We start from the raw sequence: 26,881 nt of genomic DNA on the forward strand, positions 1-26,881 counted from the left end.
TTGGGGGAAAAACAAAGTTGTATCGAGAGGCAAAACTCCTTTTATATACCAACCCCGGGACTGATTATCACCTATTTGAAATTAATGATTCTGAAATAATAGAGTTTAATGTAAAGAACGATATTTAAAATAATTGGAAGATTGCTACTGTTAATATAGATGTTCATTAAAATAGCTCCACAAACACGGCCTGTTTCTGTTCTGACATTTTACTGCTTGTGGAGGTAACTGCACCTATTTTTCTTACCGAGATGCTTTTCTTAGCCTGAGTTGCCACAGTCCATTAGCGTTCCTGCCCAGACCCAGACATCCTATTAAAAGAGTTGGTGAATGGAGTGATTATAACCTAAGATCAATCTTCATCCAGAAAGCATACCAAAGGGCTGCTAATGGACCTTCCACCAGAAGAGGAGTTTTATCCTCAGGTGTGTTGACTCCAGCTCTACTCTCTAGAGTGGCAAATAAACACAGAAAATGCCAGGCTTGCCCCTACCTACAAGAAGGGAATCATGACAGTCATCGGAGCACACTCCAAGTCACACAAACCTGCTTACTCTAAATGCACCGGGACCGCTGTTCAACTCGGTTACATTTGCCAAATCAGTTGTGTGTGGGGGGGAAACTTAAACCCCCAGTCTAAATTTAGATCAAGCTCCCAGATCGAATTCCCACACTGCCTCTTTATTTTAACCTCCCAGGATAATACTCTCTTTAATCCTTTGCTGTGCTTCCTACTTATCTGCTTTCATTTTTTCTTATCTCCTAATCCACTCTATAAGATCTGTTCAGGCTCCGATCAAGGCTAATGCTTTAGTCTCCTCTTGGCTCTCAGCAATCTGCTTTCTTTTGGTCCCAACAGCTGGGATCCTGAAGCCCTCAGTCTCAGGATCAATCCTACATTCATGTTTGGGAACAACTCTCGGTCAGGTCTGGGGCAATTTAAAGAGCCCTAGGCCAGTATCTGGACAATGCAGCCCCAAGTCAGCCTGTCTCCTGATGCCATTTGAACATTTGCCTTTTATTTATTCAACAACTACTCTTCCAGCCCCCCTTTACCCCTACCATGTGCCAGGCACTGTGTAAACCAATGGTGACCCGACAAATACTAAGACATAGTTCTTATCTTGAGAGCCTTTGTGTTTGGTAGGTAGGTGGACAAGTTAACCAGCTGTCATGGTAGAGTGGTAAGTGCTGTGACAGGGCCGTGCAAAGGATGCTGTGGGAGCTCCTAGGAGAGGCACCAACCTTGGCAAGTACAAAAGGGGGAGTCAGAAAAGTGTTTCCAGAAGACTTGATTTCTGTACAAAGATCTGAAAGGTGTGTAGACATTACCTAAACACATAGGGAAGAATTGTGTGTGTGCGTGCACATGCACGTGAAAAGCCAGAGAATAAGCAGAACATAGTGTTTTCCACGAGCCGTCAGTAGCTCTGTTTGCAGTATAACATAGTAAAGATCATGAGTGACATCAGAGCCAGGCCACCTGGGATTGACTTCTCACTCTGCTGCTATGTGACCTTGGGCAAGATACTTAATCTCTTTTTGCCTCGGTTTCCTCATCTGTAAAAGAGGAATAATAATAGGACTTATTTTATAGGATTGTTGCAAGGAGTAACAAACTTAATACATACAAGTGCTTAGAATGGTTCCTGGCATACAACATAATAACGAGGGTTTGCTATTAGTTAGCTATTGTATCGAAGGAAAGATAGGGAATGGCTAAAGAAAACTCCTGTTGCCATGGTAATAAGTTTGGACTTTAAAACCGTTTACTGAATCCCTATTGCCCTCAGGATAAACAGGGAGCTGCTTTAAACAGATCGCTCTGCTGCAGTGAGGACATCTGCTTGGAGAGTTCCAGGCTGGAGGAAATTCTTCTCTGCCCATAGCCCTTGCTGGGAAGATGATGAGCTTCTTGCTCCATCCCCTTCTCCACTGACTGGCCACCGGAAAAGGTGCTGCCCAGGGGAGCAGGATGGGCTGGGAAGATGATGGGTTCATATATGGCCTTTGCGGTGCTTGTGGAAGCAAGTGTAAATGTCCCCTAAGCAGCTGGATATTTAGTTCTGAAGGCAAGATTTGGAAATAGTCAGTATTAAAAGGATACTTGAAGGCCTAGAAGTAGAGTTAATATCATCCAGGGAGGCTAAGTAGATGGAAAAAAAGTGAGAAGCCAATAACCCTGAGAAAGATCCTCATTGAAGAGGCATGAAGGAAAAGAGCCCCTTGTGACAACATGGATGGACCCTGAGGGCATGATGCTAAGTGAAAGAGACAGAAAGACAAATACTGTGTGATCTCACTTTTATGTCGAATCTAAACAAACCAACCAAGAAAAAAACCAAGCTCATAGATACAGAGAATGGATTGGGGGTTGCCAGAGGCAGAGGGTGGAGGATGGGCGAAATGGATGAAGGGGGTCAAAAAGTACAAACTTCAGTTAAAAAGTAAATAAGTCATGTATAGTATGGAGACTACAGTTAATGATACTGCATTGTATATTTGGAAGTTGCTAAGAGAATAGATCTTAAACGTTCTCATTACAAGAAAAAAAAGAAAAAGAAAAAGGAAAAGAAGAGCCCTTGAAGGATATTGAGAAGGAGTCACTGGAGAGGCAGGAGAAGATCCAGAAGCACACAGTGTCATGTGAGCCAAAGGGTTGATTGTCACTTCAGACACAGCAGTGATCAACGGTGTCAAATGCTGCTGAGAGAGTGCCTAAGACAGGGATGGAAAACAGTCTATTCGTGCCAGGGAGGACTTTGGTAAAAAGAGTTTAGTGGGATGCTTGGCAGAAGCCAGGTTGGAATGGGCCGAGGAGTGAATGGGAGACGAGGAATGAAGAGTGGGTAGAATTCAGGAGGGTAGATTCAAGAGGACAGTGAGTTTAGGAGGCTAGTGGCTTCAAGGAAGTTTGAGGTGAAAAGGAAGAGGTGGGGCGCGGTGGGTAGAGGCACCCGTGGAGCTGATGGGTGAGTTGTTGAAATGCTGGTGGAGAAAGAAGACGAAAAGGTGGTAACTGGAGAGAAACAAATGTCTCTGAGGGAAGTCAGGGGGCAGGTGGTGGGTTGAACCTTGGCTAGAAGGAGGGATCCTTCTTGTGTTGGGGCAGGAGGGAAAGAAACAGGCATGAGTATGAATGCAGGCAGGTAGGGGACTGAAGCTGAGGGAATTCTCCTCTGACGGTCACCACTGTCTTGGGAAGTAGGAGGCTAAGTCTTTAGTTTAGGGAGGCACGGTCAGGCATGGAGTAGGAGGTGAGGAGAAGGAGGAAAATCTGAGAGTGAGAGGGTTCCCTGGAAGAACATGTAGGCATGGTTGATGTCCCAGTTTTTTCTGGAGACCATGTTTTTTTCCCAGTGGATTTCACACAGTAGAAAGTTTATTTCCTGCTTGTATAATATTTCTCAAGGGGTGAGTAGGTGTAGTCCATACATTTTAACAACATCCAGTGTGCACAGCCATGCCTTTTCCTCCAGCAGTCCCCAGCGGCTTGAATTAGGAGTAGAGACAACAGGATTGGGGTGCTATCAGGTAGGAGAAACGAAAAGGCAGCCAAGCAAGAGAACTGCGGGATTGGCTGAAGTGATGCACTATGGGGGAAAATACAGAAGGCAGATTGCAGGAGGGGTTCCATGGGGCAGGGAGGGGACCTGTGACCAAATAACAAGGAGGCTAGTGCTGGTAATGGTGTCTCCTCGAGTAGGGCACAACCTGCACAGCCTGTTGTGGCAGCCCTGCAGGATAGGCGTGGTGAGACAGGCCGTCCACAAGACCTCACAAACAAGGGAGGAAAGAGGGACTTAGATTTTCAGGAAGGGGCTAATCATGACCCAGACTAACGATCTGCTAAGGGGACCCAAGGTCAGGAGAGGTAGGCTAGTTACTGTGTATCGGAAACAGCAGTGGTTCTGGGTGCCCTGGGGCCGGAGGTGGAGTAGGGAGAAAGGAGGACCTCTGAATTTTGGACCTGGTAGCTGGGCTGCCCCCGTGTTAATTGCATTATATTCATAGTATAATATGATATACATGTAATATAACAAACATAATAATAATGTATATAATGCATGTAACATAACGTAATATAATTAATATACTATAATATAAATAAATACATTCTACTTATAGTCATTAGGTCCCTCACTGATACCCTTTGGCCCATGGCCTTGACTTGGGACTTGACCTTCTCTGGAGTTGGAGTTCTACCTTACTCACTAGAGCTCTTGGGCCTCAACTCCTGGCCCTCTGCCCCAGCCCCTGAGCAGAGACTGGTACCTGCTAAGACCTCTCTGTTTCTGATGGCCACCTACCTCCATCTCTGCTTCCAGGCTGCTCCTGGATTCCTCAGATGATTGGGATCTTGTTTTCTGACACTTACCTATACCTATATGGAATCTTCCTGATCCTTTCCTTGTCTGGGCTTCTGTCCAGTGCCTATATCTGGAACAGTCTCAGAACAGTATCAGGAGCGTGTCTGATAGGACCTGCATTCTAGATTCTCTGGCCCTTGTGGGTCTGGTCCATCTCACACCAACTGACCTTCAGTTATATTGCTCTACTCCTGTCTCTTAACTTTTTCAAAATACTGCTCCTGTGCCTAGAATATTTTTTTCCTCTTTCGTGATTATATTTTGGGTTTTTACTTTAAAGGATTCTTTTTGAAACCATATTCCATAGAACACTGGTATGTGAAGGGAAGTTAAAATAATTCTGTAAAAAGAAAGAAGCGTGATTTTTGTGGACAAATGTTTGCGAAGTACTTGGTAAGAATAAAATTAAGCAAGATTCTTTACCATTGGACCTCTCAGAACCTCACATAAGCTAATATGGATTGTAAATTCTCTAGAAGGGTCTGTAGAACTTACCAGTGGAACCCACTTTTATGGTACACTTCTTAACATCTTTTGGGACCTCTGAGTAGCACAGTTTGAAAAACACAGTTTTATAGGAACCAAAAAGGCTCTACTTAATTACAAATCGTGTATTCATTTAATTATTTTCCATTCATCCAATCAAGAATCATAGAGAGCCTGCCTCAAGCATGGTGCTGTGGACCAGAGACACTGATGGTCAGTCTCTGAGGAACTCACCAGTGGATGGGAGTGTGGTCATGTCCTCTGGAACTCCTACTCACGACCTCCCCTTAGTGATAACTGACCTTAAACCTCTTTACCACTGACCAACCTCATGCAAAATATGATATTTCTAACAATTTGAAGCAGTTGGTGTAGTGGAAAGAACACTGGAATTGGAGTCAGAAGTCTGCTTTAAGTAGCACTTATCCTCTTGGGTTTAGTTTTCTCATCTATAAAATGGGGATGATAATTACCCCATTTGGTGGGGTTATGGTCAGGATTAAATGAGATAATATTATGAAAGTTATTTGCAAAGGGCTATAAAAATGTAATTTATCTTCCAGAAGAGAGAATTTACTGTGTGGAAGAAAACCATGATGGCAGCATTAACTACATACTTGAGGCATTATAGTCAGACATTCAAGTTTGTTTTTCACTTTTTAGACAACACTCCTTCTTAGGCAGGAAACGACAATGTTGATTCAAATTCAAATAACAAAACAATCTCACGTTTTTCAAATGTAACCTTTCAGGAAGCTATAGGGCACTATTGAGTTTCTGCTCTCCTCCCAAGTCAGCATTATAATTACATTTGCAATCAACTCTTTGGGCGGCTGGTGGTATATTTCCCTCCAACCAGCTATGTAGGAAGTATATTAAACAAAGGAAAAATTTTCAATACTTATTTTGAGAAAGGCTATTTGTAAGAATCAGATCATTTTTATGTGTATCGGGCACGAAAATGTTTACTAAAACCAATTTAATTGCCCTACGTAAATCCTAATTTGAAAGTCAAGTGTGATAGGAAGAAAAAGAGGAAAATGGTCGGGAGAATGTAACCCTCTGAGCTAACGAATCTGTTTTTCATGGGAAGAGAATTCACACATTGCTCTGGGAAAGCAGCATTCCTACTGAATCCGCAAGTCTGTGTTTCTCAAATCCAGGGCATGTACTGGGAATCTACCCGGTGTCAGAGTTCCATTTGAATCATTAGTGAACAAATTTCAACACAACGGAAACTGTAAAAACAGTACAAAAATACCCAGCAAGGCTCTCAGCTGTTCTGCCTTCTGAGAGAAATGGCTTGCTCTAAGGAAAAATATCTCGTTCCTATTTTTTAAGCTACAAATTAAACCATGTGGGTTTTCATTTAAGTCCAGGGACTTTATTAATACGGAAACACACGAAAGACTCGCCCAAGGTAGGAGTCATATTGCCACTGATTCATTGCAGTTAGCTAATTTGACTAACTCTTTTTTTCCACTGAAGGAAGACAAAGTCCCCGCAAGTTGGAGGGGGCCTGAGAAATCGTCTTTTTACAGATGAAGAATCTTGGGTAATTTTTGCTAATTCAGAATGGGAGGATTGCATATTCATAATACCTCTCTCTGTGGCATCATCCTTATTGTACACGTAGGAAGAGAATTGCTGTTGGTACTCTTTTGCCTGACTTACAGAGTCAACCATTTCTTGTATATATAATTCTAATTACAGTAAAGAATAATGTCAACATTTAGTCATCTTTCTCCATTTGCAAGGAAAGGAACTCTTAATCCTTTATTTGAGAAAAATAGCTTTTCCCTGCTATGATTGAAAATGCTAATATCCAATGCCTGTTTCTTTTTGCAGTTATTTCTTGCAACATTTTCCTAAACATCTGAATTTAAAATGATATCTTTGGGAATTAAAATACTTCTTTTATTTACTTTCCAAATAATGAAACTGACTCAGAAAAATAGCACTGGAGCTAGTTGGAAACCTCGCTAGTTACAAAATCCTACATAATTTGTACAACCTGGAGGTTTCGAGCTGCTTATGGAAGCTCATGCCATCAAGCCCTCCAACTCAATCCAATTCAAGTTTGTCAACATCACTGCTGGCTGTGTAACCTCCGTGCGTTCAGGCAAAGAAAAAGAAGGAGGTGCCGGGAGCAGACAGCAGCGCTACCTGTAATTCCACCGTTTGAGATTCACTCCTCTGAGGTAAAATATCTTATTCTTGGAGTGGTGGATTAAAATTTAGAAGCCCCTGGATGAAACACAACATTGGACCATTGTCTGCTATTAGCCCCTGAGGGATAAGGAATTCATTCATTCTGGGGAACATAGGAGACCTCAGAACTGGAGGCCACCCAAGGACTATGGGCATGAAAACTCTAATAACCACTCTGCTAGCAGCCAGCTGTGTGGGTCTGAGCGAATCATTCCGCTCTCCAGCCTCTCTCTCCACCTTGGTAGAATGAAGGGATTGTCCTGCTCCAAATTTCTACAGCTCTCCTAAGGAAGAGAGGGCAGAGCGTGGCAGGGCCGGTGAGTGGAACAGAGAGTCTCGTTGTCCCTGACATTTCTGTCTCTGCAAAGCCGGAGAACTTGAAGGCCAGGTCCCAGAGCTGCTTTCCAATTCCTGCTCAGCTCTGAGCGCCTAGCTTCAGAGTTATCTCAGGGGAACGGTGGGGTCCGAATGGTCACATTTGCTCCACGTTGAGCCCCTCGCCTGAGTCTATTCAGCTTTTTAATTTTTTTAGCACAGCCATGAGCCCACTCCTCCATGATGCTCTGCTCCTCATTTTGAGCATGAAATAGCCCCAAATTACTCAATTTCTTCTGCTCTATTGAACTCTAAGTCCCTGATTTCCTCCCTCCTATCTTTTCAGAGGGGGTCAAAATCACCTTTTGAAGAGAATGCCTCGAGTTCCCGAGGCTGCTTCTGATTCACTCAGGACACCTTTCAGTGGTAGAGCCCATTTATCTGACTGACCTCCTCCACCTTAGAAAACCACCTAGCCTCAATCAAAATCCGGATACTGTGTTCTCTCTTATTTTGGGAAATCCTTGGGTAAATGTGAGTTAAACGTCTTTTCTCAGGCTTCCTCTCATGGTCAGAGAGAGGCGAAGTCTGTCACTCTTGTTTTCCTTCTTGTCCCTTCCCCTTGTGCTCTATGGGGGAAAAGAAACACATCCAGAGTCCATCTAACAGTGGAGTTGTTGCTCCTGATCCTAGCAGCACTAGGCTAAAACAGATCAGCAGAGCTTGGAGAACTTTACCCCCAAGCTCCCTCATTCTTTTCAGATTTGAAAAGTAGTAAGTGAACAGGGTAAATAATACAAAAAGATGAAGAGGATCTACAAAGACCCTTCCAGAAGTTTTCAATGCATATAAACATACATACACATATGTGCTCTTTCCTTCTTTTTCTTCCCTCCCTCCCTCCCTTGCTCCCTTCCTCTCTTCCTTCCTTGATGGAAACCAGGAGAGAGAGGTCTCTAATCAGAGACTTGTATATATGTGTGTATCTATGTATTTATTTATATTTTTTCAACTTTATTAACATATAATTGACATATAGCATTGTGTAAGTTTAAGGTGTACAAAGCAATGATTTGACATATGTATATATTGTGAAATGATTACCACAATAAGCTTAATTAACATACCCATCACCTCCCATAGTTACAAATTTTTTTGTGTGGTGATAACTTTTAAAATCTGCTCTCTTGACTAACTTTCTTTCTTTTTCATGTTTTCCTTCTTTTTATATAAATGAGCTCGTACTGTTCATCCACTTCTGCTTTCTTTTCTATGGTCGTATAATATTTCTTTGTCTGAGTAGCTGTAATTTCTTGAGCCAGTCCCCAGTTGATGAATGTTTTAACTCTACTTTTTGAGTTGTTGGTTGGATAAGTCAGAGAGCATAGATCAAGAACTCACACTTCTAGAAAGTCTGCTTTGTAGGGTTAACTCTGGGTAGAAAGCATGTTTTCTTCAAAGCAGGGAGCCCTTTTGTGTTTCTTCATAGGTAGTGGGCACGGTCTCTGTAGGCAGAGCTTTCCCATGCTGCAAGATCAACACGATACCTGGTACAGGTGCTTGTATTCCCTGTGCTTGGTGTTTGTTAATTGCTGATAATTATTGTGTTTCGTGATAGAGGAAAGATGTGTTGCTGATAGATCAAGCTGCAGGATGATGGGAGTGGGCCAAGAGCCAAGGCTTGGCCATTGAACTAGGTCTTTTTCATTAACTGTGTCTCATGATTTCAAGGACAGCTGTTACCATTACCATTAAAATAGCTGGTTTTGAGTTGGCAGGTATAAGTACAGACTAGAAGACTGATAAATCTCAAGATACAAAAAGTCTAAAACACAAGGAAGGAAAAGCCAAAAATGAAGTGTTATTATGATTATTGGTATTGCGATGCCCCAACTGAAATGAAATGATAAAAATTACATGGTTGTTAATTCATACGCTGAAAATAATTGAAAACAGTGCCTCCCAGGAGTGTTCCTCAGGGTGAGCAAAACTGCAATTTTATGCAAGAGGATTCTCTATTCTAAATGCCTCTTCTCTAATTCCAGGAAGATGTGATTTGTGGTACAGTGAGCAATACCAATTACCATGTTTGTCTTGTGGGCTGCAGCTAATGCTCATCCTCACCTTCCTCCTCACTAAGACATGCAGCAGACATCAATCATCATTACTGCGCAGGCTGTCTGCATCCCTAATTAGGAAATCACACACAGAAGAGCTTAGTGGCAGAGTATGCAATATTATGCATTTTTAAGAACTGTTTGTGGTAAGCAGTAATCTCAAATAAATTGTGCAATAGCTTGTATACTGTGAGCCCAGGACACCACAAGGTCTTAGGGAGCCAAAACCATTTGTCTGATAAAATTTCAAGAATCTAAGAGAACATACCCTGCTTGCCTAAGCAACACGCAATTAAGTTTTTGAGTACGAATAAGGATATTTTCAGCGTTATGGCTCATATTTTTATGGTGGCTTTCCTGGTTAACTTACCTTGCCGTGGTTGCTTCATGCTGTTTCCCTGGCTGTTTATTTGGCATTTGATGGAATTTGCTATTGATAGTTCCAGCACAATGAGACATTATTCCTGGACAGGAAAACACCGTGATTTATGTCTTATCATTGGCTTGCTGCTTTGCTGTTTCATCATATCTTGATTCATCTTGGCTATTATTGGCCAAGAGAATGGCGGAAGCTATTCCTATTTAAGGAAAATAAAGACATTTAAAGCTGAGGCAGGAAAGGGAAAGGGCGCTAACGTTTTCTGAGTACCTACCGTGTTCCAGGGGGTCCTCCAGGAGCATTTTCTTGGCTAATCCTCACAACACACCTGTGAGGTCTTTATTATTATCTCTGCTTTACAAATGAAAAAATTGAACTCAGATTCTATAACTGCTTAATGTTACACAGCCCACAGGTGGTGAGGTCAGGATCAGAACCTAACTTCCATAATTCTGCTCCTTCAAACAGTAATAATACCTTGTATTTCTCCAGAGCTCGATAGTTTGCAAAGCACTTTTCCCCTGTGTTATCACCTTGATTTTCCCAAAGCTCTGGGAGGTATACATTATTCTAACTTTTACAGACAAGGAGAACGAAGCTCAAGGAGGCTGTGACTTGGACTGTTGTGAATGTAAGATCATCACTTTTTCCACGACACTGATGAAGCCTCGGGCATACCAATTCCTATTTGGAAGAATGCAGACTGTTTTGCACTAGGTTGTGTGTTTATCAGTAACTCTATGTATGTATAACCTATGCACTTGGAAAAATAATTAGTGAAAATCACAGTTTCAGACATAGATGTTGTTAGACAATTAAAACCAAGGTACAAAAACCAAGCAGTGAATGGTGACATATTAGGAAAGCTAGGCCAAGAATCACGTTTGCAGTGGTGCATTAAAGTAGCAGAAGTTAGATCTGAGGTCATGTACGGACTGGGGCGTCTTCTTATTGTAGCATTGATGGTGCAATTGCATGCTTTTCAGTCTTGTTTTATAAAGGACTCTCTTACCCAAGAAGAGGACTCATTGATGAGTTGGAATGGAGTGGGGAAGAAGTTGGAGGAGCAAGAGGAGAATGAATGGAATATTTCTCTACTTTTTCTTGGTGAGGAAGATTTGTCCTGAGTTAACATCCGCTGCCAATCTTCCTCCTTGTTTTTTTTTTTTCCCCTTGAGGAAGATTAGCCCTGAGCTAATATCTGTGCCAGTCTTCCTCTACTTTGTATGTGGGATGCCTCCACAGCATGGCTGATGGGTGGAGTAGGTCCATGCCTGAGATCCAACCGTGAACCTGGCTGCAAAAGGAGAACACCTGGAACATTAATTCCTACACCATGGGGAGGCCCCTCCCTTTTTCTTAGTTACACTTTCTAACTCCACGCTTCCAAATTAGTAACTTTCAAATTATTCTTGAAAACTTTGAAGGATTTACAGAGATCATGCTCCAGGGAAGACCTCCATTTTGGGTCTAGCCACACAGTGTAGACCTTGTCCATTTACTAGTTGTGTGCCTCTAAGTTTCATTCACTCCCTCCCCCCTCTCAAAGATGTTTACCTAGTAAAAGTGTTGGCACCAAGATGTGAATGACTGCTATGCTTACCTCTTCAGAGAGAAATCTATTAACACAATTGGACCTCCAGGTACAATGTCCTTGAGAGGTTCTTTTGAGTAGGGACAGTTTCGGTTGCTCTTTGATTATTTCAGGCAGCCACATCCCTAAACTTGTTCATACTCTCCTCAAAACACTTTATTGAACATGGTTTAAGCACCATATATTTATTTGGCACAATTTGTGACAGCCACTGTGTCAAGTGCTGGGGGATATGTTTGTGAGAAAACAGGCATACTCTCTTACAGAATATAAGCTCCAGGAAGGCAGGGACTATAAGTATATGATGTTAGCATTGTTTTGCACCAGGCCACAAACCCTTTCTCACTTTGGCAAATGACTGTGTACTCTCTTGGTCTCAGTAAAAGCAGAGAACTAATAGCATAGAGGTGGGTTGTGGGTTTGCAGATGGAATCATTGAAACCATGAATAGAGTAATGGCAGTGCAACACAGGTTGCAGTAATTTCTTCCTCCTTCCTTCCCTCCCTTCCTTTCTTTCTTTCATTCTTCCTCTTATTATCACTCAAATTATTCTTGAAAACTTTGACGGATTTACAGAAATCAGGCTCCAGGGAAGACCTCCACTTTGGGTCTAGCCACACAGTGTAGACCTTGTCCATTTACTAGTTGTGTGCCTCTGAGTTTCATTTGCTCCACCTGTCAAGTGAGGATTGTTAACAGCTACCTTAAAGTATGCACTTCGTGTATGGAATAGGTCCTCGGTAAATGGAGCTATTATAATGACCACTATTTAAATTTAGAACTCTTCATTAAATAATTCTTTACTGTTATAATATTGGAGGTGCTTTCTCACAGCGTTATTTGTGGAAAATGATATTTATAATAATAATTCTGCACATTTCCAGTTGTGTTAGTTGAAGGACTTTGTTTAACGTAGTCATGACTTCGATTGTTTTGATCATCCTTGGCAGGTTCCTTATACACCCTTAGATCAGCCAAGCAGTTGAAAAGTCAGAAAGTTTTTGTAACACATATAATACTTGCAAAATATGTGTTTACATGCCACAGGAAACTGGGTCTACTTTTCTACCTTTGGCCCTTGATCATTTTTCTCTCCTGGTGGCACAGTATAATAATGTGACCAAATGATGTGGCTCAGCTGTGCTCTCTCACGTACCCTGTGGAGTCCACTGTGTCACCTTAAGGCCCCCAAGTTCAAGTGCACGTGGGATTCCAGTTTCATGTACCAGGTTTGGAAAGTATTCGCAGAGATGCAAAACTTCCATGTTGGAGGCCCTAATTCATTAGACTTTGAGCATGATTTAGAAAAACAGAGAGATCCTGGAGTACCCAAACCAACTAAAATTTGTGGACTGTTCAGCAACAACTACTCTGCCGTGAGGCATGTTTGAAGGTTTTGCTGAGCCCAGTTTGGCCCTCAGATCCAATGTTTTGGCTCCCACATAAGTTAGTTTTCATTAGAAGGACGTGTTCTTCTTTTTCTTTAAAGATTGGCACCTGAGCTAACGTCTGTTGCCAATCTTCTTTTTTTTTCTTCTTCTCCCCACAGCCCCCCAGTACATGGTTGTATATTCCAGTTGTAGGTCCCTCTGGCTCTGCTATGTGGGACACTGCCTCAGCATGGCTTGATGAGTGGTACTAGGTCTGCACCCAGGATCCGAACCGGCGAAACCCTGGGCCACTGAGGTAGAGTGTACGAACTTAACCACTTGGCCACAGGGCCAGCCCGGATGTGTTCATATTAATCGAATATTTTCTTTAAAAACTGATATGCATAAATACAAGAAAAAATCCCAAGTGATTTTTCTATTTGCCTTTTATAGTTCTTTTGGGAAATAGGCTGTGTGACTGATAGCGTAAATTTGTCTAAACACAAACATGTTTTTTTCTTTTCCAGTAAGATTAAATATTTAATATGATAATGCTGCTATTGTTCAAAATATGTGTAGAACAGCCTTTAAGCCCTCTAGCATTTCCTTTGAAATGTCCTCACTTGTGGAAAACCTTCATTTTTTGAAGATGGAGAAGATTTTCAAAAATCACCAATGGTTATTTAGAGCCAGGTCTGGGTAATTAAGCTGGATAATTCCACTTGAGGTTAAAACAAAACAAAATGTAATAAATATGATAAAAGCTTACGATAAATGTGGCATATAAGTTGACTTTAAAGACAAATCAGAAGAGGAGTTCTAGAATAACTTCGGGCAATGCCAACATCATTGGAATTACATTGCCTTTCAAGGCGACGGCTTTAGAAGTCTAACGTCCGATTCTTTTGTGAAAATTTAGTCTTGTCACTTTTGGTGACACTTCATGCCAATGTGCTTTGACTCAGAAGGAAATTCCACGAACTCAGGGACTGTGCTTATAATAATTAAGGTTTATTTTAACTCAGGCGCTTAGAATGATGCCAAGCATTCTGTGGTAACTGAGCAAATAGTAGACAATGATGATGATTGGCTCTGATATCAATGGAGTTGATAAACTAAGACGACTTGGCAAAATATTAATGACTGTGTGCTGGCTGCTTCAGGATTGCTGGCATTGCCTTAGACTAGAAAGAATGAAATTGCTATCTCCTGGTAGTGTTTTGCTCTTTTTCATGACAACTTGTGTGCCTCATGCTTGCTTCTCACATAGCTTATGGCAATAGTGCAGTGAAGCCACTGTGTGCTGAAGAACAACCACTGGCAGAGGAGAAGCTTGGCACAGAGCAAACATGGAGCGGCTCCTTTTGAGGAAAGAAAGTCCTGAGAGGCCATGCTAATCATATCAATGACTGCTAATCCCAGGGGAAGACTGACAGATTGTTGACCTGCAAAGTACATCAGGCCACTGACTGTTTTCCATTCTCACTTATACCTTGGAAAGCTTTTGTGCTTGTATTCCAAGGTATATTAATGGACTTTTATATGCAAAAAATGGCAGCATATGCCCTACATATACAAAAAAAGAATTCTCTGTGGATTTTTCCCTGAGGGAATTTACTTGTTAGCAGGGGAAATCAAGATAAGCAGAAATAATAAAATAAATGCAAAGTAGAAACTGATGAAAATTATTTGAGAGGTACAGTTAAGTGACAAATTTGGTCCAAAGAAGGAGAGACAAGGAATGCTCCATGGAGGAAGCAACACCTGAACTGAGATTTCAGGCCAGATTTGCAGTGAGATGTGCGATCAGAGACTGGCACATCAGATATGGAGAAGCAAAATCCATGAGATGGTGTGGGGGAAGAGTGAGTTGTTCAGTCGGCTGGAATGTGGGGGTGTGAAGGAGGCGGGGCTGGAAATAGGGAGAAGTAGATGAGACTTAGACTCTCGGGAGTGGGGAGGAGTAAACAGATGAGTGATACCATGCAGACTTGGCTTCATTAAAGACTACTGGCAGCTGTGCTTCAGGGAGAGCTCTGTCTCAGCTAACGTCCCACAACAGGCTCACGGCTGAACATTAGGTTGAGCTGCTGTCAACCATCATTAGATGTGAACCAAACTTGAGTTGTAAATACATCTTTAATTCTGTGGCTGTAGCATTCCTGATTGACTTAGAAAATTAAACTTTTCACACATCAATGGTGTTGGTGTAGTGTTAGCTTTATACTGTTCACGAGCCAGACCAATAAAAAAATTAACTGTTGAGCTGGATGAAGCTCTTGAAAATGCAGGTTCAGGCATGAATGGCCTTTTTTTTCCCCTATAAAATGATGAATCTGGAAAAATCTTTAGGGCAGAGGTAGGACTCTATCCATTTACCTGTTTATAGCCATTTAAGTAAGAAGAGACCAGAGGAATGATTTGTTCAAATTTTCTTAAACCTCTGTGTCGGAGTGCAGGTTGGAGCAAGCTTCTTTTCAGTTCCCCAGGCTATGACAAACCCAACATTTGCTCTCTTCCTATTGGTGGATTTAAAGCCCTGCATCTGGTGTTGGAATGCAGGCCAGGACATCAGACGGCTTGACCATGTGACCTTCCATCATGCTGCTTATTCTGTTATCAGACAAAACCAAAACCAACCCTGAAACCTAAAACTTGTGATCTGTGCTCAGTTAACACCAAACCCGGAGTTGGTGAAACCATCAGCAAAAGTAGGACCTCGGGCATCCTTCCAATGCTGAGTCACCTCAGAGGTTCGTGCTGTCACTCAGTCAACACTGCAGTGTTTTCAGTGCAGCTTTTGACAATACAGACTCTTGTAACCAAGTGTGGGAGTGGGAACAGAAAGAGCCAGTTGTTGGGACCTGGGGAAGGGATTCCGCTACTGAGGAAGCGAACCAAGGGAGTAGCTTTTGCATGAGATGGGCATTTGGTTCCCTACACATTTCAGTGTTCCTTAAAAATATAGATTTTCTTTTTCATGTGGAGCCAATGACTGAAAATGTGGGCTACACACAAATTCATACAGCAAGAACTCCACATGTTGTGATATTGCTCAGAATATTTCTTTGATAGTTTTCCTCAGAGTACTGAGATTAAGTATAATTTTACCTCGGTGTTGTTGACTGTAGATGACAAAGGATAGTGGAAGATGTGAATACATTATGTCAATAAATACTCAATTTTACTTTTTTAACTAAATATACCTACTATGTGCCAGGCTCTGTGCTAGACTGCAGGGTGTGCAAAGTTGAGGAAAGCGTAGTCTTGTTCTCAAGGAGTGTATTACAAGGGAGGCCATTAGTGAGCTTACAAGCAACATGCTATGGTGGCTTGGAGCAGAAGAATGTCCGGGAAAAGTTGATTGGAGGCAAGAGGTATGAATCTCCAAGAATCTGGGTGTCTGGGAAGATAGTGGCTCCATTCATGGAAATATGGAAGTCAAGAGGAAGAGTAGGTTTGCCTGTAAGTGTGTTGGGTTTGAAGAAGCCATGAAACATGGATGTCCTAGAGGGAGTTGGAAGCCTGACTAGAGAGAATTTGAGAGTAAGGGACGTGCAGGGTGGATGGATAACTGGATGGACATGCAGGGATAATAGCAGAAGATGTGGAGGAGATGAGATCACCAAAAAAAAAAACAACAAAAAAAAACCCACAGGGAGAAAAAGGAAGAGCACTGGGAACTTTTAGGGGAAACTTGATCTTAAAGGGCAGGAGAAAGAAGAGGAAGCGTGTTGAGATACTGAAGGCATGGCCCGAGCAGTGAGAGAAGCTGGAGAACGCAGCTTGACGGCATCTGAGAGGAATTCAGGAAGAAGCTGAGCAACACTTGGGATTGCAATTGAGGGCTCAAGGAGGATGCGGACAGAAGAAATGGTATTTAGTGATTAGAAGGTGACCGATGCCTTTTAAGAGAGGCTTCAGCAGAATGGCGGGGGCAGAAGCCAGATTAATTATTAAAAATATGCTTAAGTATACAAAACAAATTACACGGAGACCACAAATTTTCCTGTTAGGATGACTACTCTGCCCTTTAATGTCAGGGAAATAATGCAATAGCTAGAGGAAATTATTTCACAATGGATTAAGTGTTAAAAAATTGCACCATTTGGTGAGGTTATCTGAGTCTTTTCACACATGCTAACGTAAACCCTTTGTTGAGATAATGGAGGGGCTTGTCTTCCGTATTATTCACGCTTGGGAATACTACCCATGGAAACTACATAGAGCTGGGCGCTGAAGAGGGGGATGTTGGAATAGTGATGGGAAATAGCAGAGAAGAGTCCGCTTAAAGGGCTTAGCATGTGCAGCCACTTTAGTCATTGATTTTTCTCTGTCTTGGAGTGCTGATTTCTCCTCCTGACTTCTGTGCTTCTCTTTGGACCTCAAGTTTTTTCTGTAATGGTGTTTTGAGTGGTTATAGACTAAGCGATGGGACGATGGTTACACACTTACACGGCAAAACTCGCTTTTGTCTTCTTCAGGAGGATTAACCAGCCGATGATTACGGAAACAATAATAAGATTGCAACAACAATATCTTTCATTTCTATATTGCTTTCTACCTCCCAAACCCTATTTGCATACATGCTCCTATTTGAGCTCAAATCAGTTCTGTGGGGAACAGCAGAGATCTTTTGAACAGGAATAAGGGGCAGAGGGAATATGTGATTTGTTTATTGAGTCTTTCCAGCACCATTGTAAACCCTATTGCCTTTTTTTTAGGCTATTTTTCTTTGGTTAAATTGAAGATATGTAGATAGACAGTATTTCTATAACATTATTTTTTAAAAGTTTATGTGCTTATAGAGATTGGGTAATTAGATATAATCTCTGACATCTGTGAGAGTAAAACATCCAACCTTGGTACTCTGTGTAAAAGAATAAACAATGGAAACATCGTTGAAATAGAATTAGGTAATTATTTTTATTTATTGAAATCAGTACTGAAAGTGGAATGTCCCAAGACTGTAAGGGTTTAGAGGGAGGCCATTGACTTCATCTTTATTCCTGAAGAGCCTTTCCCCCTTTCAATTTGACAATTCTTCTACGAAAGCTGTTGTAGTTAATGGATAGTAGTCAGAGGCATTTAGAGTTAAAGAAGGGGTCTTCAGGGTTTGAGGCTAAGAGGGAGCGTTGCAGAGGAGAATCATTTATTCATGGATTCTTTCGTTCCTTTAACACTGATTGGTATCATGACATGCGAGGTGTAGTGCTCTGTCTGGAATATAGAGTTGCTTTGGTGAAGGACATAAGAGGCTTTTGAGAGGAAAAGTTTCCCCTGGAAGCCGTGAAACCACCCTGGAGAGGAGTTTGTGGGCAGTTGGTGGCTGAAAGAGAGGAGAAGGGAAGGGAAGGCTGACAGCGAAATTCCTGGACAACATGAGGAGCAGGCTGCCACTGCCGACTTGCTTTCCACCGGGAATCTTGCTGAACCTTAGGAAGAAAGGCTGGTGCAAAAGGAGGATTGGAGAACTCTGAGGCAGAGCCTGGAGAGGAGGCCCTGCTGGGCTTCAGGAAATGGTTGAGGAACTGTGCTCTGGCCATTCTGCACTAAGAAAACTTTGCGATAGAGTTGAAGAGGGAAAGTCAAGAGCAGCTTCTAATTGGAAACCATGAGGAAATGTAAGAATGAATCAAAGTATCTTTCCTATCATATTCCTTTAGTGAGCATTGGTGTATTTTCAAAAATTCAAAATATGTCAGGACTGGAGGGTCATGTTTTCATTAATGTGTTGATTTAATTCTTACTCAACAGAGAAAATTGCCACTTGGATCATCAACCCCAGTGTCTGCAGAATCAGATTTTTTTCCTCTCTCTGAAAGTTCTTATATAAGAACTGTCCAGAGCTAAATGAGGGGTGACAAGTTCATAGTCCAGAAGGAACATTGTGTCTCTGGGCTATCCAAACATTGATTGTCCATCCAGCCATTTAGCAGGGATTCCCTGGAAAATCTCTGGCTTCTAATGAACGGTAAAAATATGTGAATGGGGAGACTGGATTTGGAAAGCTGTCTGTATGAGGGGAAAGTGTGATGATAGAACACAGATGTGTATCCTGTGACTTGGCAGAAGTGGGATGGTGTTGACTGTGGTGACAGTTGACAGGCAGAGTCTAGGACATAATGTCTTTGAGCGACTGCTCTGAAGTTGGGTCTGTTTTTCTCCTGGTAGAGTGAGGGGTTGGGTGATACCGATTCCACACGGATAGGAAAGACACAGCCTCTCCAGAGTTCACCTGGGCTGGCTCCACTTTTGCTGATGAAGCCAGCTAGAATGGCGAGTTCTCCCGGCAGTGATCTGAGCCAGTCTGCACAGGTCTCTGATTGCTGTGAATCAGCATGTGTGAGGTTCCACAGGCCGTAAGGAACCAGAAATACTGGTTTCTACCAACTCTTGGACTCCTAAGCACTGGCGTGACTGACTGACTGTAACAACAGCTTCAAATCCTTTCTGGGAGGAGGCAGCATTTATAAATAAATAGAAACAAACACAACTGACAAACTGAAATTTGTGGCTTTAGTTTGATGTGGTGGATGTATTCAACCTAGTCTAAGAGAGAAAGCTGGAGTCGATACATATATGCAATTACTGTTCAACATCACTAAAAAAATCACTAAAAAAAATCATACACAGTGTTGAAAACTTGTAAAAATCATGTGATTAATAGAATGATTATTATAGTGTCTGCAAATGAGAATATGAAATGATAGTGAGTGGAGAAGAGTATTAGGCATTTTAATGAAACAAAATAAGAACACTCTAGTAATAGTCACTAGAATATTAAGTACTCTTTGTGTATGCTTCCAAATTCTGTTTTTAATTGTAAATAATCTAGCATTAATTATAAAATTATTCCTTCACTTCCCGCCTCTGCTCAAAACTAAAAATTCTCTTTTTTAAAAAATAGCCAAAGATCTTTACAATTAATCGCCCTTATTTTAAAAAAGAAGCAGCAGCAGCTGAGTAAAACACATTTTTTTTTACATTTCAAGCAATCCTCATTTAAAAGATATTTACAAAGTTGTACATCTCTGTGTTTTTACCACTTTTTGGAATTATAAACACATTGAGAACTCTGGGGCCTGGAGCTGGTGCTGTTTGTTTCCCTGACTGACACAGCCAAGGCGGTAGTTCCACACAGGGTACCCTGATTCCCGGGATTAGAAATACAAAGGCTGATCTGTGGGGAGAAGGAGTTTTCTGGAGGCACGTGCAGCTGCTGCTGGGGCTGCCAGCACATCACCCAACCTGACAGCAGCGCTGACATCCACACTCAGCCTTTCACTGCAGGGCAGAGAAGCAGATGTTGCTAAAGGGTCTTCTCCTTCTTAGCTGCACACAGAGGAGGGTAAAGCCAGAGGTTCCCATGGTCATTCCCATCCCAGCAGCCTCTGTCCAGGATCACTAGTTGTCAGAATCTTAAGTAAATATGAATTAACCCCTGAAAGGTACCTGGATACCTACTTTATTTTAAACATATGCACTAAGCCCTTCTTAAAGATGCTGCTCCACCCTCTCCCTTTTAATGGTGTAGAAACATGCGGATATAAGAGGGTGATTTTTCTCTTTGCATACTGTGTAGAGAGTCTCTTCCATTTCTGGAACAGATTCCATATAAATAAGAATTAGGGACCGGCCTGGTGGCACAGCGGTTAAGTGCGCACGTTCGGCTTCTCGGCAGCCCGGGGTTCCTGGTTAGGATCCCGGGTGCAGACATGGCACTGCTTGGAACGCCATGCTGTGGTAGGCGTCCCACGTATAAAGTAGAGGAAGATGGGCATGGATGTTGGCTCAGGGCCAGTCTTCCTCAGCAAAAAGAGGAGGATTGGCAGTAGTTAGCTCAGGGCTAATCTTCCTCAAAAAAAAAAAAAAAAAAGAATTAAACATTGTTTTGTTATTCCCAGTACATTTAATGTCGTCTATTATTTTAATTGGCCTAGTCATTTCCAAATTTAACACAGTAAATGCTCAATTAAGCTTGCATAATGGGTGCCTGACTCTTGTGAAACTAGACAAAAGAGAAAAGTTCAAATCCATGTAGATTTATTCATATCATTTGTATGCCAGCCTATGCCATATTCCTTAGACTTAATCTTATCTGGTGTTTCATGAAGCTGTCAACTAACCTTCATATCATCCAGATATCTCGTTTTGGCCCACCAAATTTCAGACTTGGGTCTGTGAATATTCGCAAACATTTTCTTTAAAAATTTAGCATATGTTACTGGTTGTCTTAAAGTACTTTAATAATAATATAATGGTCTTTATTTATAACTAGAAAAATTCAGCAGTGGAAGCCAATGACTGGGAAACAACTCAACCAAGGTTCTTTTCCTGGTCTTGCCAGTGCCAGGCCGGAGGAACACAGACAGATTATGAATTTCCTGCGGGTCACATCACAGAAAAGCAGGGAGAATTTGCAAGCTGGTCCAGGAAGGGCTGTTTAAGGGGAGCTATTAGACATAGTGGCTGCTGAAGTAATTATGATAAAAACATGCTTTTAGGGGACAGTTAAATCTTTATAGCCTCAATAGGACATTCATGTGTTTCCCAACTTGTGCATTCCCCATTTGAGGAAGGCTGAATCTCTGGCTGGGAGGGCCCCCTCCCTGAATTTCAGAAGTGCCAAAATAGAAGCAGCGTCTGGCTGGGTGATTTTCCACGTTTGCGCTGCTTAAAGGAAGAAGCTAGTTCTACCGTAAACAGTTATGGGAACTGTTTGCTTTGGATGGGCTTGGCCCCCACGGGCTGAGGAAAGCCTTCTCGCTCTGGTTTCTTGCCAAGGTGGAAATTTGATGCCAAAGGCTTCCCAGTCCTGTAGAGGCATCTTCTGATTAGAATAAGTTTGGCCTGAAGAAAGTCTGTTGGGGACACCAGGGAGGGTAGTAGTGGCTTGAAAACGCAGTCACTAGAAATGGTAGCTTGTGCTAACCAGTAGGACAGAGGAGAACTCATTGTCATCTCTTGAATTTTTCTTGGATCTTTTTTTTTTTTTTTTTTTTAGTGAGGAAGACTCCCCCTGAGCTAACGTCTGCTGCCAATCTTCCTCTTTTTTTTTGCTTGAGAAAGATTGTGCCTGAGCTGACAACTGTGCCAGTCTTCCTCTATTTTGTACGTGGGTCACTGCTATAGCATGGCTGATGAGTGGCGTAGGTCTGCGCCTGGGATCTGAACCTGTGAACCCCGGGGCCCCTGAAGCAGAGGGCGCTGAACTTAACCACTTTGCCATGGGCCAGCCGTCTTGGATCTGTTTTCGCCCCGTCGCTGATTAGAGAAGGCCCTCTCCTGAGACCACACTGTACATCTGTGGAAGTCTTTGGGATCCTTACACTCCCTGACCTCTGTTAAACCTAGAGGATAAGCATTCTGGACGGTGTAGTGCAGTCATGAGCTCCAAATGGGTCTACAAAGGTGAGTTGGGTGTGGCGGCTAGAAGCCAGTTTTCATTCTAGTCATTCCATTCCTTACCATTCTCAGAGTGGATGATCCCCACAGAGCTGTGATTCTAACCACAGGCTCTGGAGGCAAACTGCCTTGAGTTTGAACCCTGCCTCTACCAATTATTTGACTTGTGACCTTGGACAAATTGCCTAAGTTCGCTGTGCCTCTTTCTTCACCTCTGTAAAATGGGGATTGTCACGAGGTCTCAATAAGTTAACACAGGTGAAGCACTTAGAATAAAACCCAGCACCAAGTAAGTGCTCAGTAAACATTAACTACTTTTACTTTCTCCTTCTCTTGAAATTACAGGTGAGGCCAATTGCCTACTGACTCATCGTCCAGCTTGATGGTTATAGTTGGAGAGGGAATTATAGGAGAGTGAGAAGTGTGAGGATGTGCCATCTGCCCACCTTAACTCCTGTGTGTACCTATATCTGTGCACAAAAGCAAAATCGGGCCCACTGAATGCTCAGACATTTATGAACACTTCTCTCAGAAGTGACCTTTCTGGCTTTTATGCTATTAGGCAAATCACTTCTGTTTTTAACATCGTTCTGTCCTTTTGGTGGTTGAATTCAAGCCAGGCTTATTATAGCCTACTCTTATCCAGAGGTTGCTATGTGACGATCCTATAAGGCTACTGACAATGATCTGTCATTTCTACACACAAATCGTGGTTGACCAAATCCAGATATTCTCTCAGGTGTGGGGTAGAACCTCTAAAATACTACATTGAAAGTGAAAGGTGGGGCATTTACAAGTAGCAGTTTATTGTATAACCATTTCCTATGTCCCAGCCTCCTCTGACCTCAGCTGCTTTTTAAAGCAGCTGATCCACACCTCCTGTTATGAGCCATATCCCCGTCCCTCCCCCACGCAGCTCCACTAGCCACTCCCTGTCTTGCATCCTGGCTGCCTTCTGTCGCACAGTCTTGCGGATGACGGTAACCAAATCCAGTGTTCTCTTGTTACTCCCTCTGTCAAGGACTCTGCAGTCGCTGGTGTTTGTGTGTTTAATATGCTAGGCACATATTCACTTATTTATTTATTCATCCATCCATCCATCAGGCATTTATTAAGGTCCACTGTATACTAGACCTTGTGGTAGGCATTAGAGATGCAAAGATGACCCAAGTTCTGTATAGCAGGGACCATAGCTTAGTCTCTAGAGGAGAAGAGAAACACAGATGGATCACGATAGAAGTAGGAAAATGGTGTGCGGTAATGGTTAGAGACGTGGACTTTGAGCCTAAGTGCTTGGGTTCAAATTCTTGCTCTGCCACTTCCTGTCTGTATGACCTTGGATAAGTTACTCAACTTCACTCTCTCTCGTTTCCTTATTTGTAACATGGGGAGCGTCTTTGTACCTACCTCACAGGGTTGTTGTAGGAGTTAATGCTTATGAAATGTGTAGGAGTGTGCCTGAAATGGAGCGAGTGCTGTATAAGCGTTTGTTAGGTAAATAAGTGCCCCAATAGAGATATGCACAGGTATACAGGAGCAGCTGGTCCCATTAGCAAGGTTGAAATTTTGTTTCCACTCAGCCCTGATCCAGGTTTGAGGACCTCTTCCAACTCAAGAGAACGGAAAGCGAGGCAGGCCAGAGTTCGGCTGTTGAACATCAGGACCACTCTTAGCACAGATCTGGTACTTTATTTCCAGAAATGAGAATTTTGCCCTGTTCCTTGGACTAAACTTCTGCCTTGTATCTTTGTCGTAGTGACTGAGTCTTCGTCCTATTTTCCTGCATCCTTAGTCTCTGCTTTACTTTCTTGTCAACCCCTCAGTGCTTCTGGAGCAGAGATTCTGCCTTGATCTTGCCTCTCTGCCCTTGAGCTCCATTCTCCAAGCAGGGTTCCACCTACCAGCTGCCAGACCTTCCCGCTGCCTGCATTTCTGAACATTACTCGCCCTGAGATTCCCATTGCTATGCTGCTTCCACTTGTCCCGCCGCCCACCTATTATCTTCCTCTCCAGATGCCGTGCCCTGCGCACGTGGCCGGCCTTTCCTCAGTGCCTGTTTCCCAAGCGTCTGCCTGGCCTTCAAGGCAAGTGTTTAGTCTCTGGTTTTGTCATCTCCTTTAAGCTGTTCTGCCACCACCTGATCTTCCTTGGTGGTGGAAAGAAGCTGGGAAGAAGGAAGGGCGAGTCAGACATTTGCTGTGTTGCTCATGAGGTGACTCAACACACGTGGCGGGCTCGGAGGGATTTTTGGAGTGTGTGTCTCTGGAGGGAGCTGTGATACAGGACTGTGCGTAGACATAGGTGTGCTTGGGAGCGGGGCTCTACACCAAGTTTGCCTTGGGGACTTTCTCTTCTTGACGCCCAAATTAAGGACATTGCTCTACTATTTCTCTCCCTGAATAACCAGTCTTGCCCCATTACAGTCATGCATGTTGTCCCACCACTCCTCAGTTAATGAAGCCGCAGAATGGTGCTCAGGTGCTTGATGTCGGTTCTTCCTACATATCTTTCATTCTTAGTGTTTGCACGCAGGCTCAACATTCCTGGAAGCATGGTGTCCCCTCTGTTCTCTCCCCCATCCCCATTTTGGCTTCCCCAGAGTTTTCCAAAACTTGGCTATAGTTTATATGTCATCCCAGAGAATTTTTCTTTCCTTGGATTCACTTCTGTTGAATGTGGCCACTTCCTTCTTGAATAAGGAAATCCAGTCCTCTCCATTAAGATAATAACCTCAAAGCTCCATTACTGACGAGGGGGTCGTGAAACGGAGGTGACAGTGGGAGGGAGATAAAGGGCATGCTACAATTCCCTGCTTTTAGTCACATAATTTCCATTAGGCCCCATGTAGCTGCCAAATTTCCATTAGGCACCTGCTGATTTCTTTTAGCTCCACTCACAGAAGACAATCCTATTTTCCCTTCAGTTCTTTTTGGTACTTAGATTTAATTGAAAACGTAATTATAAGTGCTAGGAGTCATCTGCAGAGTATTTCTCATTTGTGAGTTATTTTATTATCCATTTTTATGGTATGCATTTATTTTCTTGATTGAAATAATTTTCATTTTAAACAGCATCTGACATTTGTGAGGGTTTTAAAGCACGTTCACATATGTTATCTCATTAATTCTCACAACAGCCCTGTGAGGTAGGCAGAACTGTTATCACTTGTATGCTGCAGATGAAGAAAGCCAGCCCTGAGGGTCTAGTGGTTAAGATTCAGCGCTCTCACCGCTGTGGCCTGGGTCCGTGTCCTGGTCAGGGAACCACACCATCTGCCTGTCGGTTGTCAGACTGAGCTGGCTGCATGTTACTGTGATGTGGTGCTTATGCCACTGATGTTTCAGGTGCCAGCAGTGTCGCCCATGGGAACAGGTTTCAGCGGAGTTTCCAGACTAGATATGCTGGCCACCCACTTCTGAAAAAATTGGCCACGAAAACTCTGTGGATAGCAGGAAGCATTGTCTGATAGAGCGCCGGAAGGGGAGAGGATGGCACAAAAAGACCAGGCAGGGTTCCTTCCACTCTGCTCTACACGGAGTCACAAGGCTGTACACAGGATCACTAGGAGTCAGAGTCGACTTCATGGCACTAGCAACAACAACAGATGAAGAAATAATGACACAGAAATTTTAGGAGGATGAAGTAAAAAGTGCAGTGGGGAAAAAAGTGCATTGGACGCAGAGTCTGAAGATCCAGCGCTCTTGCAGCTGTGGCACCTTCGATCACTGCACTGTTGACTACTGCACCATTGACTATGGCACTGTTGATTATTGCACTACTGATTACGGCACTGTTGACTACTGCAGTGTTGACTGCTGCACTGTTGGCTGCTGCAATGTTGACTGCTGCACTGTTGACTACTGCACTGTTGATTATTGCACTATTGATTACGGCACTGTTGATTACAGCACTGTTGACTGCTGCACTGTTGATTATTGCACTATTGATTACGGCACTGTTGATTACAGCACTGTTGACTGCTGCACTGTTGATTATTGCACTATTGATTACGGCACTGTTGACTGCTGCACTGTTGATTACTGCACTATTGATTATGGCACTGTTGACTACAGCACTGTTGGCTACTGCATTGTTGGCTGCTGCACTGTTGGCTGCTGCACTGTTGACTACTGCACTGTTGGCTGCTGCACTGTTGGCTGCTGCACTGTTGACTACTGCACTGTTGGCTGCTGCACTGTTGGCTGCTGCACTGTTGGCTGCTGCACTGTTGATTATTGCACTATTGATTACGGCACTGTTGATTACAGCACTGTTGACTGCTGCACTGTTGATTATTGCACTATTGATTACGGCACTGTTGGCTGCTGCACTGTTGATTATTGCACTATTGATTACGGCACTGTTGATTACAGCACTGTTGACTGCTGCACTGTTGATTATTGCACTATTGATTATGGCACTGTTGATTACAGCACTGTTGACTACTGCACTGTTGGCTGCTGCACTGTTGATTACTGTACTATTGGCTGCTGCACTGATGACTACTGCACTGTTGATTACTGCACTGTTGATTACTGACCATCTGCCTCTAGGCAAGTCACTTAATCTCCCCAAGCCTGAGTTTCTTCATCTGAAAAGTGAGAGACTTGGGTTTGATGCTCCGCAGGCT

General features: G+C 42.8%; 2 protein-coding genes across 2 annotated transcripts in view; both read left to right on the forward strand.

The window, feature by feature from the left end:
• The window catches only part of CD28 (CD28 molecule), a 159,042-nt gene that overhangs the window by 20,558 nt on the left and 111,603 nt on the right, over positions 1-26,881 (forward strand). The window lies entirely within an intron of this gene.
• Positions 23,226-26,790, forward strand: LOC138918636 (prestalk protein-like). Its single transcript, XM_070240747.1, has 2 exons — positions 23,226-23,231; positions 25,933-26,790. The coding sequence occupies exons 1-2, from the start codon at positions 23,226-23,228 to the stop codon at positions 26,788-26,790; spliced, it is 864 nt and encodes a 287-aa protein (XP_070096848.1).

Source organism: Equus caballus, chromosome 18 (assembly GCF_041296265.1).
Source record: "Equus caballus isolate H_3958 breed thoroughbred chromosome 18, TB-T2T, whole genome shotgun sequence".
NCBI classification, from domain to species: domain Eukaryota; kingdom Metazoa; phylum Chordata; class Mammalia; order Perissodactyla; family Equidae; genus Equus; species Equus caballus.